Source organism: Papio anubis, chromosome 12 (assembly GCF_008728515.1).
Source record: "Papio anubis isolate 15944 chromosome 12, Panubis1.0, whole genome shotgun sequence".
NCBI classification, from domain to species: domain Eukaryota; kingdom Metazoa; phylum Chordata; class Mammalia; order Primates; family Cercopithecidae; genus Papio; species Papio anubis.
The window spans coordinates 20,686,449-20,701,316 of record NC_044987.1 but is presented as its reverse complement, the minus strand read 5'-3'; the positions used below and the strand labels follow the sequence as shown (position 1 = coordinate 20,701,316).

At 41.8% G+C, this 14,868-nt stretch overlaps 1 protein-coding gene and 1 pseudogene across 1 annotated transcript in view; one reads left to right on the top strand and one right to left on the bottom strand.

The window, feature by feature from the left end:
- The window catches only part of ZW10 (zw10 kinetochore protein), a 41,394-nt gene extending 30,755 nt beyond the window's left edge, over positions 1-10,639 (bottom strand). Inside the window, exons 1-2 of the mRNA XM_003910726.3 lie at positions 10,395-10,639; positions 5,096-5,230 (exon numbers count right to left, since the gene is read on the bottom strand). Coding sequence (XP_003910775.1) covers positions 5,096-5,230; positions 10,395-10,499 — 240 coding nt within the window. The 5' untranslated portion in view covers positions 10,500-10,639. The remainder of the gene's footprint in view (positions 1-5,095; positions 5,231-10,394) is intronic.
- On the top strand, positions 6,240-6,469 carry LOC116269683 (annotated as a pseudogene).
- Positions 10,640-14,868: the final 4,229 nt, after the last annotated feature.

The window sequence follows — 14,868 nt, the reverse complement described above, 5'->3', positions numbered from 1 at the left end:
TTGAGGAATCACCATGCTGTCTTCCACAATGGCTGAACTAATTTACATTCCCACCAACAGTGTAAAAACGTTCCTATTTCTCCACATCCTCTCCAGCATCTATTGTTTCCTGACTTTTTAATAATCGCTATTCTGACTTGCATGAGATGGTATCTCATTGTGGTTTTGATTTGCATTTCTCTGATTCAGTGATGTTGAGTTTTCATGTTTTTGGCCACATAAATGTCTTCTTTTGAGAAGTGTCCGTTCATATCCTTTGCCCACTTTTTGATGGGGCTGTTTTTTTCTTATAAATATGTTTAAGTTCCTTGTAAATTCTGGATATTAGACCTTTGTCAGATGGGTAGATTGCAAAAATTTTCTCCCATTCTGTAGATTGCCTGTTCACTCTGATGATAGTTTCTTTTGCTGTGCAGAAGCTCTTTAGTTTAATTAGATCCCATTTGTCAATTTTGGCTTTTATTGCAGTTGCTTTTGGCATTTTTGTCATGAAGTCTTTGCCCATGCCTATGTCCTGAATGGAATTGCCCAGGTTTTCTTCTGGGGTTTTTATGGTTTTGGGTTTTACATTTAAGTCTTTAATCCACCTTGAGTTAATTTTTGTATAAGGTATAAGGAAGGGATCCAGTTTCAGTTTTCTGCATATGGCTAAACAGTTTTCCCAGCACCATTTTACTGAATAGGAGATTCTTTCCCCATTGCTTGTTTTTGTCAGGTTTGTCAAAGATCAGATGGTTGTAGAAGTGTGGTGTTATTTCCGAGGCCTCATTTCTGCTCCATTGGTCTATATGTCTGTTTTGGTACCAGTACCATGCTGTTTTGGTTACTGTAGCCTTGTAACATAGTTTGAAGTCAGGTAGTGTGATGCCTCCAGCTTTGTTCTTTTTGTTTAGGATTGTCTTGTCTATATGGGTCTTTCTTTGATTTCATATGAAAACTAAAACAGTTTTTTTCTAATTCTGTGAAGAATGTCAATGGTAGTTTGATGGACCAGCATTGAATCTATAAATTGCTTATGGCCATTTTCATGATACTGATTCTTCCTATCCATGAGAATGGAATGTTTTTCCATTTGTTTGTGTCCTCTCTTATTTCCTTGAGCAGTGGTTTGTAGTAAAAATATTTTATTTGTATTTGTCTTCTACAAGCTGTTTTCTATTTTAAATTTTTTGTTTTAACTTTGTAAACTTTCCTGTTAAACACTAAGACACAAACACGCACATTAGCCTAGCCCTATGAAGTCAGGATTATCAATAGGTGACAGGAACTTTTCAGCTCCACTATAATCTCACGGGACCACACTTGTATATGTGGTCTGTTGTCGACTGAAATGTATTTAACGGTACTGTGTTAACTTTCCTTCCTTCTGAAACATTCTTTCCCTTAGTTCCATGATACCATTCTCTACTGATTTTCCTCTTAGTTCTCTAGCCCTTCCTTTTTCACTTTCTTTTGGGAGCTTCATTTTCTGACCACTCCATATACATTGATACTCCTTTCTTCCTGATTGTCTTCTTATTCCAAACCAGTGGTTTTTAACAGGAAGTGATTTTGCCCCACCCTCAACCAGGGACATGTGACAACGTCTGAAGACAGTGGCTGCCACTGGTTGTCACCATGAGAGAGTACTATTCACATCTAGCGAACAGAGGCCAGGGATACTGCTAACATGATATGATGTACAGGACAGACCTCCACAACAAAGAATTATCCAGCCCAAAACATCAACATCAATAGTGACAAGGGTGAGAAACCCTGCTTTATATACTCTTTCTGGGCAATCTTGTCCATTCCCATGGCTTCAATTACTAAGTGCTGCTATCTCAAGTCCACATTATTTTCCTCACCTCCAAACATGTATATGGGTAAGATGATGTGGAAACTGTCCACTAAAATCCATTCTTCTTTTTTCCATATTAATAGCACCCAACCACATTGTATATTTTAGCCTCCTTCACAGTTGGGTGACACCATGTCTAAGATCTTACCAATTACTAACAGAAGTAATTGGTAACTCTGAGTCTTAAGAAAATAGATGTGGCCCCTACATGCCCTCTCTTTTCCCTTTATCTCCAGCTATGACCTGGATACCAAAAGAGACCAGATTGAATCACGTAAATAATGACAAAACCCTAAGAGCAATACTTCTCAAACTGTAATGCATATACATATCACTCAGTGACTCTCAGTAAAATGCAGATTCTGATTCAGTGGGTCTAGATTGAGGCCTGAGATCCTGCATTTCTAATAAGCTATCAGGTACTGCCAAAGCTGCTGCTCTACAGACTTTTGGGAGACAATTCTCTAGATGTCTCTCACATTTTTGCACCATCTTACAAGTAAGGCAATTACTGTCTTTAGTTCTGGGCTATCTTTTCAAGAACGCCTATATAGTAAACAGCCTTGGAAGACAGAGATGGTGTCTCCCTCCAAAGCAAAAGGGAGGTATGCTTGCTACCCATTAAAAAGATTCAGGTTCCTTAAACTCAGGAGTCCTTTTCTATTAATATAAAGCAATCCACTGCACAATGTCCGACAGGAAGCAGGACTGGGCAACTGATGCAAAAATGCTGATACTCTGGCTACTGCTGTAAGTAATAAACTGTCCTTCATCTCGCACCAAGGAGACTCATGTCTTCTACAAAAATCCATGAAACTTTCCAGGAATGGTGACTCAAGCCTGTAATCCCAGCACTTTGTGAGGCTGAAGAAGGAGAATTGCTTGAGCCCAGAAGTTCTAGACCAGCCTGGGCAACATTGTGAGACCCTGTTTCTACAAAAAAATTTAGCTGGGCATGGTGGCTTGTACCTGTAGTCCCAGCTACCCGGGAGGGTGAGGTGAGATAATCAACTGAGCCCACGAGGTTGAGGCTGCAGTGAGCCATGACTGTGCTATGGGCAACAGAGTGAAACTGTCTCAAAAAAATAAAAAACAAGAATTTTTTTTTTAATTTTTAAAAATTAAAAAAAAAAAAAAAAAAAATCCATGAGGCCGGGTGCAGTGGCTCACACCCGTAATCCCAGTTACTTTGAGAGGCAGAGGTGGGTGGATCACTTGAGGCCAGGAGTTTGAGACCACTCTGGCCAACATGATGAAACTCTATCTCTACTAAAACTACAAAAATTAGCCAGGCATGATGGCACATGCCTGTAATCCTAGCTACTCAGGAGGCTGACACAGGAGAATTGCTTGAACGCAGGAGGCAGAAGTTGCAATGAACCTCGATCACACCACTGCACTCCAGCCTGGGCAACAGAGTAAGAGTGCATCTCAAAAAAAATGTAAAAACAAAATCCATGAAACTTTAGCAGGCTAACTTACTGACTTTCAAGAAAGTTAAAATCCTAGATCCCCTTCAATTCTTGACACACACTATGCTAGAATAGCTGGGCCCTAGATTGTAGAATCAGCCTGCTTACTAAAGTATTATGATTTTTTTTTAAGTATCTTGTTTGAGCCACTGCATTTCAAGGTATCTCTTTTTATTTATTGTTTTTTTAACAACAGTCTAGCCTTCACCTTAATATAATCCAACTGTCTGTGAAAGTGCATTTGATATTCCACAGGCACCTTAAATTTAAACTCCTCAAATCTCTCACAAAAACCTGCTCTTTCTCTAGACTGTCTCAGTGAATGGAATGAAACCATGACCTAGTTCCCCAGTTATCCTTGACTCCTACATCCTTCACTCCCTACATCAACAAGTCCCAAATATCCTCTCTGAAATGTCACTAGGATCCATCAATTTTTCTCCATCCCCACTGCCACTGACTTTAGGGCAAATCACCGCCCTTTTTTTCCTCGATTATTTTAACTGCCTCTGAATATTTTAACTGCCTTCTCATATCCTGGACTCATTTCCCTCAAATTCTTTCTTCAAACTCCAAGCAGAATAGAATTCCTGAAATTCAAATCTGATGTCACTCTCTTGCTTAAAAACCTCTATGGGTTCCACAGTGCCATCAAGATAACGTCCACACTAACTTTATCATGTTACTACTAACCTGATATGCAAGGTCTTTGCTTACCTTTCTAATTCATCTTATGTTCCTTCCCACCACAATCTCTAAACATTTGTCTTATGCAATACTTGTAGCTCCCCAAAAGTGACCTCTCTCCATTACCTCCATGCCTCTGCCTAAAACTAACATTTATGGCTACTTACAACACTCTTCCTTCCCCTGTTGCCTATCACTTCCCGTCTTGGTTTGGATGTCATTTCCTATAGTAAGCCATCCTTAGCTATATCTCCTCTCTCTAACTGTATTACTCCTATTTATTGTTATGTCACACTATTATTATCAGGTATGAGATTCACACCTTGAAATAAAAAACATTCTTATTCAGCAACTATCTCAGTACCTGGCACCTTTTAAGTGCACAACAAATACACCAAATGCCTGAATAAACTTCTAACATACACCTATTGAAAAAAAATTCTCTATTACCAATCATAAATTTGAATATTCCTCCCATATGACAGAGCTTCAAATATTGAAAGTATTTCTTCCCAAGGCTAAACATCCTCAGTTTATTTCACAGTTCTTCAAATGGTACGGTGTTCAGGGCTAAACCTTCTCATCCAGACCAGCCATCTTTCAAACTACAACAACCAAAACTAAATGAATTTCAACAGCCAGGATGTGGCCAGTAAGAGGTACAGAGAGCCAACTACTGTTCTGTTCCAGACACTTCATTTCTAATAGCACAGTCTAATATTGCACTATTGATACTGACTCCCTAATCAATCAACTAATTATAAATACACTCTGGGGATATTTTTTGTACTGTGCCAGAGGTGCAAAATAACAGATTGATCCACTCGCTTTGGCCACCACAAAATGCTGGGATTACAGGCGTGATGCACCGGGCCTGGTCAAATTTTCTTCCATAAAAAATAAGTTATTTAAATTACACTTCTGGAAAATATTTCTATTTCAGAATTGAAGTCACCCTACAATCATTTAGTTCAACCACCATTTACCAAACAGAAAAGTGAGGGTTTAAAAAGTTGTACACAATTAAGCTGTCTTAGGAATCAGGAAGCTGAACCACTTCCCTACAAACCTACCCAATTTAACAAATTATCCTTACCTCACTCTCTATCCTGGATTTCAGTAGGTCAATGTCTTCAGACAGTTTATCCACCTGGGTAATCAGGCCCTGCGCACTCTGCATGCTAGGCAGGAATTCACTGTACTTCTTGCTAATCATATTGCACACCTCACCCTAAAATATAAAACAGAATTACAATAAAAGACAGTGAAATGAGTAGAAAACTCTGATAAAAATATATTCATCTTCCACAAGGCATTTTCCATGTTAGAACCTTCTTGCCAATTGCCCACAACCATTCGCTTTCCCTCCAAGCCAATGAGTTTCTTTCAAAAACACATTTCTCCCACCATGAGGGGTCTCATAACACTATTAGGGTGAAAGAAGACAACAATATCAAACATCACTACGTACTCCAAGAGTATGTACAACTATTACTGGTCGATTAAAACATTAATTAAAAAAAAGAAGACTATGATCACCAAACCCCAACAGTGCCCAAGAGTTGTACAATTGCTGGAAAAGATAAAGGTGGAGTCAGAAGTTCTCATATTGAACTATATCAGACTGTGGTCACCAATTTTAATGATAAATCTAATAGAAAAGAAAATAAATGGATAAATTAAATCCATAATCTATATCTCTCAATCAATTTCTATTTTCTTGCCTATAACATTTTATGGCCTGATCTTAAAACCCTACATTGGCCAGGCGCGGTGGCTCAAGCCTGTAATCCCAGCACTTTGGGAGGCCGAGACGGGCGGATCACGAGGTCAGGAGATCGAGACCATCCTGGCTAACACGGTGAAACCCCGTCTCTACTAAAAAATACAAAAAACTAGCTGGGCGAGGTGGCGGGCACCTGTAGTCCCAGCTACTCAGGAGGCTGAGGCAGGAGAATGGCGTAAACCCAGGAGGCGGAGCTTGCAGTGAGCTGATATCCGGCCACTGCACTCCAGCCTAGGTGACAGAGCGAGACTCCATCTCAAAAAAAAAAAAACAAAACAAAACCCTACATTGATTTGAGTTTCATCATCTCCTTTAATGCAAACTAACTTAAACGAAGTACTGAATACTGTGTATTGAATTATTCAGTACCTTGAAAGATACAAGAATAAATTATGGCTCCTTCTCTGGGGAAGTAGTGAAGGCAGTAGATGCGGGAAGCTGGACTCCAGGCATCATGTACTACAAATTTAGTAGCTTCACGTTCAAGTTGGTGGGAGCATGGATTTCAGAGGCCTATAGCCCACAGGGATTAAAGCCTGTGGTTTCCACAGAAGCACCACCTATCATATTTGCCATACCAACTAAGCTGACCTGATTCCACTGCATATAATTTTGCTAGGAAAAACAAAGTTCCAGAGCTGAAGAAGTTTCTCTGGAAAGCTGATGATGTGCCCATCCACCTGAAATGAGGATTCCCTGACCAAATGCTATAATGGACCACCATGGTGCTGACTATGGGCGGGATACTGCCTGATCACCCCCTACATGGTTTCGCAGCCTCTAAAGAAATGAGTTAGCGCCAAAACAAAAAAGGACTGGTTTGCTTTTTGGCATAAACCGTTTGAATTATCTTTTTCATTGTTTTTGTTAATTTTTGTTTGTTTGTTTTTTTGAGATGGAGTCTCGTTCTGTCACCCAGGCTGGAGTACAGTGGTGGAATCTTGGCTCACTGCAACCTCCACCTCCCGGGTACAAGCGATTCTCCTGCATCAGCCTCCCAAGTAGCTGGGACTATAGGCATGCGCCACCATGCCCGGCTAATTTTTGTATTTTTAGTAGAGACAGGGTTTCACCATGTTGGCCAGGCTGCTCTCGAACTCCTGACCTCTGGTGATCCACCCACCTCAGCCTCTGAAAGTGCTGGGATTATAGGTGTGAGCCATCGTGGCCAGCCTAATTTTTTTTTTTTTTTTTTTTTCTTTACTTGGATGATACATGTTTACAAGAAAAACAGAAAGATATGAAGACAGTATTTTGGCTTGCTTATGAAATGCATATGGCTTGTCAGAGCTCATTCAACAGTTAAAGCCACTGTTTAAAGAAATGATGCATCCCAGCATTGTGGCTCACACCTGTAATCCCAGCACTTTGGGAAGCCAAGGCAGGTGGATCACTTGAGGTCAGGAGTTCAAGACCAGCCTGGCCAACATGGTGCAAACCCATCTCTACTAAAATACAAAAAAATTAGTCAGGCGTGGTGGTGGGCGCCTGTAGTCCCAGCTACTTGGGAGGTTGAGGCAGGAGAATCACTTGAACCCAGAAAGCAGAGATTGCAGTGAGCCGAGATCTCGCCACTGCACTCCAGCCTGGGCGACAGAGCGAGAGAGACTCCACCTCAAAAAGAAAAAAAAAAAAAGAAATGATGCTGCACTCTGTGTTTGTGCTCCTGATTTCCCTGGAGGTTCTAGACCTCAGGCACTTGAGGAAGCAATTTTTTTTCTTTTTTTTTTTTTTTTTTTTTTGAGACAGAGTCTCACTCTGTCACCCAGGCTGGAGTGCAGTGGAGCAATCTCACCTCACTGCAACCTCCACTTCCCAGGTTCAAGCGATTCTTCTGCCTCAGCCTCCATACTAGCTGGGATTACAGGCGCCCACCACCACACTCAGCTAATTTTTGTATTTTTAGTAGAGAAGAAGTTTCACCATGTTGGCCAGACTGATCTGGAACTCCTGACCTCAGGTTATCTACCCACCTTGGCCTCCCAAAGTGCTGGGATTACAGGCGTGAGCCACCGCACCTGGCCAAGGTTGCATTTTTGAGCATAGGGTCCAGAAGCCTCTCTGGATTTGGATGTGGCTGAGGAAAGAAGACAGAAGCCAAGGCCATGCACATAAAATGAGGGGTTTGAGTTAGTACTCACCTGGGCAGGGAGGGGGTGGAGCAGGGAGTGGGGGTTCCATCTTGCAGTAAAATTTTAAAAGAAATTTTTAGCCTGCCTCGATTCCTTGGGCGGTTCATTTCAAAGGGTTATTTGCCTCATTTCATATCTTCAGTGAAATTTTATGTGTAATTGTGCATATTTATGTTGCACTTTAGATTGGTGTCTTGTTTTGTTAATGCAGCTGTGCCACAAATTCTCCTTTCTCTTTTAAAAATGTTATGACTTTAAATTGATTTTTTTTTTTGTCTCTTTTTGAGATAGAGTCTCACTCTGTCCCTCAGGCTGGAACACAGTGGCACAATCTCAGCTCACTGCAACCTCAACCTCACAGGTTCAAGCAATCCTCCTGCCTCAGCCTCCAGAGTAGCTGGGATTACAGGCGCACACCACCACGCCTGGCTAATTTTGTTAAATTATTATTTATTCTGACAGTGGAATAAATACATGAATTACAATAAAACGAATTGCTTGCCCTCAAATTCCTAGGTAGTAAAGATACTATATACCTGAGCAACAAGAATACAGGACTGAAATGTAATACAGCAACAAAGTTACAAAGCCTTCCAGCAGCACAAATGAGAAAGAGATCCCCTCTCCCTGAGGGACGATAAAGACTTTTTTTTTTATGCAGGAGACATTTGAAATGGAACTTGAAAAATGGGTAGAAATACTACAGGTAAAGATGGAAAAAATGGCAACATAAGCAAAATATGGGATCAAAAAAAGAGGGGACAGCAGAGAAAGTAATTTTCAATTGGCTGAAGATCCAAGTTGGTAAAGGAAACTAGTGAAAGGAAAGAAAGGCACGTTGGGTTCAGAACACATAGGAGCTAGGGTAGCTTGCCATGCTAGAGTAGCTTAAAAACCTGTCTTCTTTCCATCACATTAAACAGTGGTGAAAAATCTGAAAGCCATATTTTTATTTTTATTTTTATTTTTTTGAGACGGAGTCTCGCTCTGTCACCCAGGCTGGAGCGCAGTGGCAGGATCTCAGCTCACTGCAAGCTCCGCCTCCCGGGTACACGCTATTCTCCTGCCTCAGCCTCCCGAGTAGCTGGGACTACAGGCGTCCGCCACCTCGCCCAGCTAGTTTTTTGTATTCTTTTAGTAGAGACGGGGTTTCACCGTGTTAGCCAGGATGGTCTCGATCTCCTGACCTCGTGATCCACCCGTCTCGGCCTCCCAAAGTGCTGGGATTACAGGCTTGAGCCACCACGCCCGGCCCTGAAAGCCATATTAAAGAAGAGATGTCAGGGGTATGACTACTTAAAATTCAGGAAACTACTTTTGTAAAATCAAGAGCTGTTAGGAAGTTATACCTGTGCCTTCATTGTGTGTGCCAAACTTGCCCCCTCGAAACCCTACTTGACTCAAATACACAAAATTTTAAATGAAAGCAACTGAAGATGTGGGCAAATACTGGCAAGGTAACAATATTGGTACAAAGCAAAACTGTGTGTGGCTCCCTGCTTCCAGTTTTTGTATCAACCTCAAAGCAGCAACGTCTACCTATGTACCACTGACACTCAGCACAGCTTCAAGTGCTTGTAGATGAAGAAGTTTTAAAAACACATTAAGAGGCCGGAGACGGTGGTTCACGCCTGTAATCCCAACACTTTGGGAGGATGAGGCGGGTGGCTCACCTGAGGTCAAGAGTTCGAGACCAGCCTGGCCAACATGGTGAAACTCCGTCTCTACTAAAAATATAAAACAAACAGAAAAAAAATTAGCCAGGTCTGGTGGCGCGCACCTGTAATCCCAGCTACTCAGGAGGCTGAGGCGGGAGAATCGCTTGAACCCGGGAGGCAGAGGTTGCGGTGAGCCGAGATCACTCCAGCCTGGGCGACAGAGCAAGACTCCATCTCAAAAGATAAATAGATAGATAAAAATTAAAACATATTGAGGGTTTGGGGTTTTTTTTTAATGTCGGGGAGGAGAAAGGTGCAATCCTCCAGGCTATTTTATTCATCAACAAATCAAGGAGTGGGTGGAGGAAATAAACACTCATCGATGGAAGAAGGAGAAGGGGGGATCCTGTCTTTTCTACTCCTTTCCTGCGCTCGCTCCCTAGCTTCCTCGGAGCTTCCAGTTGCTCCTCCCGCTCTGCTGGTCTCTTCAGTCTCCCCATTCCCGCGGCACACCCCTCCCCAACATAACTCCACTCCCCAGTGCTCTCCAGCCACCGCCTCTTCGTCCCCACAGTCCCAGGCCTCCTCGCCTCCTCAGTTCCCAACCTCTGTCTGGGCTCCCCTCCAAGATTCCTCCTCAATCCACACACTCTGGGCCTCCCCACTCCTCATTCAGCCCCCACAACTGGATCTCCCCGACAGGCCCCACTTTGCTGGTCCGCACTCTGTCTGCCCTTAGCCCCCAACTCCTCTCTCCAGTCCCTTCACACAGGGACCCGTCGTCCCCTTCCAGTCAGCATACAGCTGCCCCGCTCTCACCTTAATCTCCTCCACCCGCCGGGTCAGGCGGCTGATCCGGGTCCCCAGATCCTCCTTTTCCAGCCTCCCGGAGTGTGCCAAAACTTCTGTCACGAACGAGGCCATGGCCAAGACGGGAATCAATGCTGACTGGGTCACTCTCGTAGCCAGCGCGGCGGCTCCCGTCCCGCCGGCCGTCTTAACGCGCGGCCTGCCGGGAAACGGAGTCTCGAGGGCCCCAGACCGCCGCCCGGAAGGCGAGGAGCGCACTACAACTCCCAGCAGGCACCGCTCCAAACCCGGGATGGGATTTCCACGGTGTCCCGTAGTTGGCAAACTGTATGCAGACGCGTTTTCTTCCTTAGTTGTTTTCAAAGTTTGTCGCTTCCCGCCCGTTTTTCACTGAAGGAAATTAAACGTTTTTAATGACCAGGTCTAACTGAATCTTTCTAAACTTCAAAGGCTTACGTGTAAAATTACCTAACTGAAAGAGCCAACGAGCCCATCTCGATCTTTTTTCCTCAACATTTATTGGGCCGCTGTGGCACCAGAAGCTATGAACGGCGCCCTCTGGAGTTGTGTAAAGAAGTGGCGTCACCTCATTATAAATAAAAGGTTGCCTGTAATTGCATCTATGTACATATATTACATCTACGTGATACATTACACATTTACATTACCTACATTACATATTTATATTACTTAGATAGACATATTAGTCCTGTGTGAACAAGAACAAGATACTTAGTACCTTCTGTCAGATTATAAATATGTAAATGTGTCAAAAGCTTTTAGAAATGGTTTATTTTAATGCATTGCATATAGAAAGATGTTCACCATATTCTATGTATAGTATGGTTCCTTTTCAAAAACGTAAGTCTATAGCCATTGTTTGGCCAAAAAACAAAAAGTAGGTAAGTATGTATGTAAAGGACAGACATCAAATTATCCCATGGGTGGTGGATTTATGGTGTTTATGCTCTTCTCTGCCCTTGCTTTCTCTATTTTTCTGCAGTAAACATACACAGTCCTCCCTTGGTATGGGGGGATTGGTTCCAGAAACCTCCCCTGCCCCCATAGCAAAATCCATGGATGCTCAAGTCTCTTACATAAAATGATGTAATGTTTACAAGTAATCAGCACACATCCTCCCCATACACTTTAAATCATCTCTAGATTACTTATAAGACCTAATACAAATCAGTCTAAATGCTATATAGTCATTATATTGTATTTTTATTTGCATTATTTTTTGTTGTTGTATTGTTATTTTTTATTAGTTTTTTCCAGAATATTTTTGATCTGTGGTTGGTTGGATCCATGGATACCAAGAGCCAAATGTACTGCTTTGATTAAAAGTAAAAGATTTTTTGTTTTTTAAAATGGTATATTGTGAGGGTTGACCCCAAATAGGCACTGACCCTAAGATCCCTGACAATTTTAAGTGTCTGCGAGATAATCTGCTTATCCCAGTGAAGCAAGGGCTGATTCATGTGCCATAAGCAGAGGAAACAAAACTGGGATTGAGAGAGGAAGCACTGAAAACAGTCAAAACATCAAGAGAAACTCCTTTCCTTGGAAAACCAAATCAATTTCTTTTTGGTAGACCTGTCAACTTTACTTTGAATTCTAACTGCACTAATAATAAATGCCCAATGACAAAGAATGACTGACAGATGAAAATTCTGAAACTTTGTACTGCATATTTATTAAGCAATTATCACATAGCAGACATTGTGCTAGGTCTGGGGACCCACGACATGTGAATATATAATCACAGAAAAATATGATAATTACTAATCTGTAGGTAGATGAGGGATGGATCTAGATTTAGTGGAACCTGAATCTTATGCAGTTGCAGGGAAGGGAAGGACTCTTTAAGAAAAAGAATATAAAATAATGAATACAAAATTAGATGCCAGTCTTAGAAGGGACCTGTGAAAGTAACGAGCCCTGAAGTTTAATCTGCCCCTGAGGAAGGTGCAAATGGCAGAGGAAATATTGGAGGAGAAGCACGCAGTCTCTGACTGAATCAGAAATGTTTCACAATGTTAACATTTACAGGAGGCCATTGCTTTGAACTGAGTTCCTGCACTAAGCCCAACAGACCAAACCAAAATGGAGTCACTCATGCTAAAGCTCTGCTTCACCAAACCAAAACTAAGCTGTCTATCTGACCTTCTGAGAAATCAGGAGAATGAGAGATAATCACCAAATTCCCAAACCTGCCAGTTTCAGTCAGCATGATAACGAAGTTCCCTCTGTTTTAATTCTTACAAAAAAGTACCTGAACTAAACTGATGCCAATCAATCAGTTATTTTCGTGTTGTTCTGTTTCTTGGTTCCCACCTTACAAGGAAATTAAATTTGAAACAGCCAATCTGCTTTATGTTCTTTGTTTCTCTTTTCTTCAGCCTTTTTCTTTCTATAAAACCAACCTCCTCTGTTCAGCTCATCAGGACACTGATTCTACTTTATGGAATGAAGTGTTGCCTATTCTAGAATCACAAATAAAGTGAATTAAGATCTTTAAACTAAATTTGTTGTAATTTTGTCTTTCGACAACGGTAATGAGAAATCTGAAGTGAGAATGAAAGGAAGTGCTACTTTGAGATTGAGGTTCTGGGACCTCCCTCCAGAAAACCTGTCTGTACATACCCACAAAACACAACTGCCTAAGCTCTTGGTTCTTCCTGAGCAGAGAGACTACTGGGTAAGGTGAAGACCGTTCCTCAAGGTCCAAGGAAAAGTCAGGGAAGAGCCAGAGTTAGGCTGAGAAAGGAGAAGAAATAGCATGCAGCATGGACTGCGATGGCTGCACACAGTCAATGCATGCAACAATGAATGAATACTTGAATTTTAAAAAAGAAATTAATAGATGCATGTGTTCTGTATTCCCTCATTAACCTCATCTTCTTCATAGTTCACATTTATCATGGCTTATATGTCTCCCAATTCACAGATGTTCACAAATCATCAGGATAAGGCAAGGAAGTCAGGAGCAAAGTCTGAAAGGATTCCTCCTGGCCTATCATGACTCACATACACATGACATATGTATTCAAGAAGCAAAGTAGCGAATGCATTATTTCTGGCAGAGGACAGTATAAGCAGACAGCGTTTCCAAGTTTGCACAGTATTTTCCATCATGTTGCTATAATAGCAGCATAAGGTGCCTACAATTTGAAAAAGCAACCCATTTGCTTCAGGGAAGGAGTGGGTGCAGGTAGAAATGAAGCAAGATTGGGATGAGTGGATAATTTTTGAAGTGGAACGATGCAATATGGGATTTCTTTATACCATTCATTCTACTTTTGTATATGCTTGAAGTTTTCTGTAATAAAACATAAAAGAAAAATGAGCACTTCAAATGATTCTGTGTGCCTTCCCCCAAAACCTCACACCACTGATAAACACTGGTATACCAGATGTCTTAGGTGTTGAGCCATCAGTTAGACAAAGTCAAGATCCTCCTTTCTCAGGATATGTCTATTCCTTTCAGGAACATCTTTGCTTTCACTTCATATCTACCACACAGTGTGGAGTAGGTTAATTTGTGAATAGGGAAACACACGAGTCAGACATTCATGACTCCAACAGAATAAATCCGTTTTCTTCTCTGTCTTGCTATAAAGACTAAGTCTCACCCACATGCTGTGTCACCAGTGTGCAGAGGCAGCTTCTGCAGCCTGGGGACAAGAACATGAAATGTCCGAGTTTGAGCTGCCTGGCTCACATTGGGTCTGTTGTTTACCAGCTGGGGGACCTTGGCAAGTTACCTAAAGTGTATCGTACAGTGACAGTGTGAAAATTAAGTAAGGATAAAGCGTCTAGCCAAAAGTCTGGCATTTAGCCGCATGCAGTAAATGCAAATTATTTCCTTTCCTGTCAGAACCTGCTACTTGGCAGCAGCAACAAACAGGAATGGAAGCTGGTATGATTACCATTTATTATAGTTGCTGTCCCAGCAGCAAGGGGAGCCTGGGGAGGGAGCACCTCCCTCTGGGGATATTCTGGGTTTGGGTAGGTTCCTTGGATTGAGGAATTTAAAATTATTTTGTAAAATTAATATTTGTGGGCTTTTGTAATAAAAATATTAAGTGATAAATTTATAAAATGTGTAAAATGCATAGGTAAGCACAAATAAGGAAATAAAAACTATGTATAATTTTATCACCAAAATAATCATGTTAACATTTTGTGGTCTACACAAACACACACACACACACACAAACAGAGGCACATATTTCTATATATTCTTTGTCTTTTTCTTTTTTTTGAGATGGGGTCTCACTCTGTCACCCAGGCTGGAGTATAGTGGCGTGATCTCGGTTCACTGCAACCTCCACCTCCCAGGTTCAAGAGATTCTCCTGCCTCAGCCTCCTAAGCAGCTTGGACTACAGGCGTGTGTCACCATGCCCGGCTAATTTTTTCATTTTCTTAGTAGAGGTGAGGTTTCGCCATGTTGCCCAGGCTGGCCTCGAACTCCTGGCC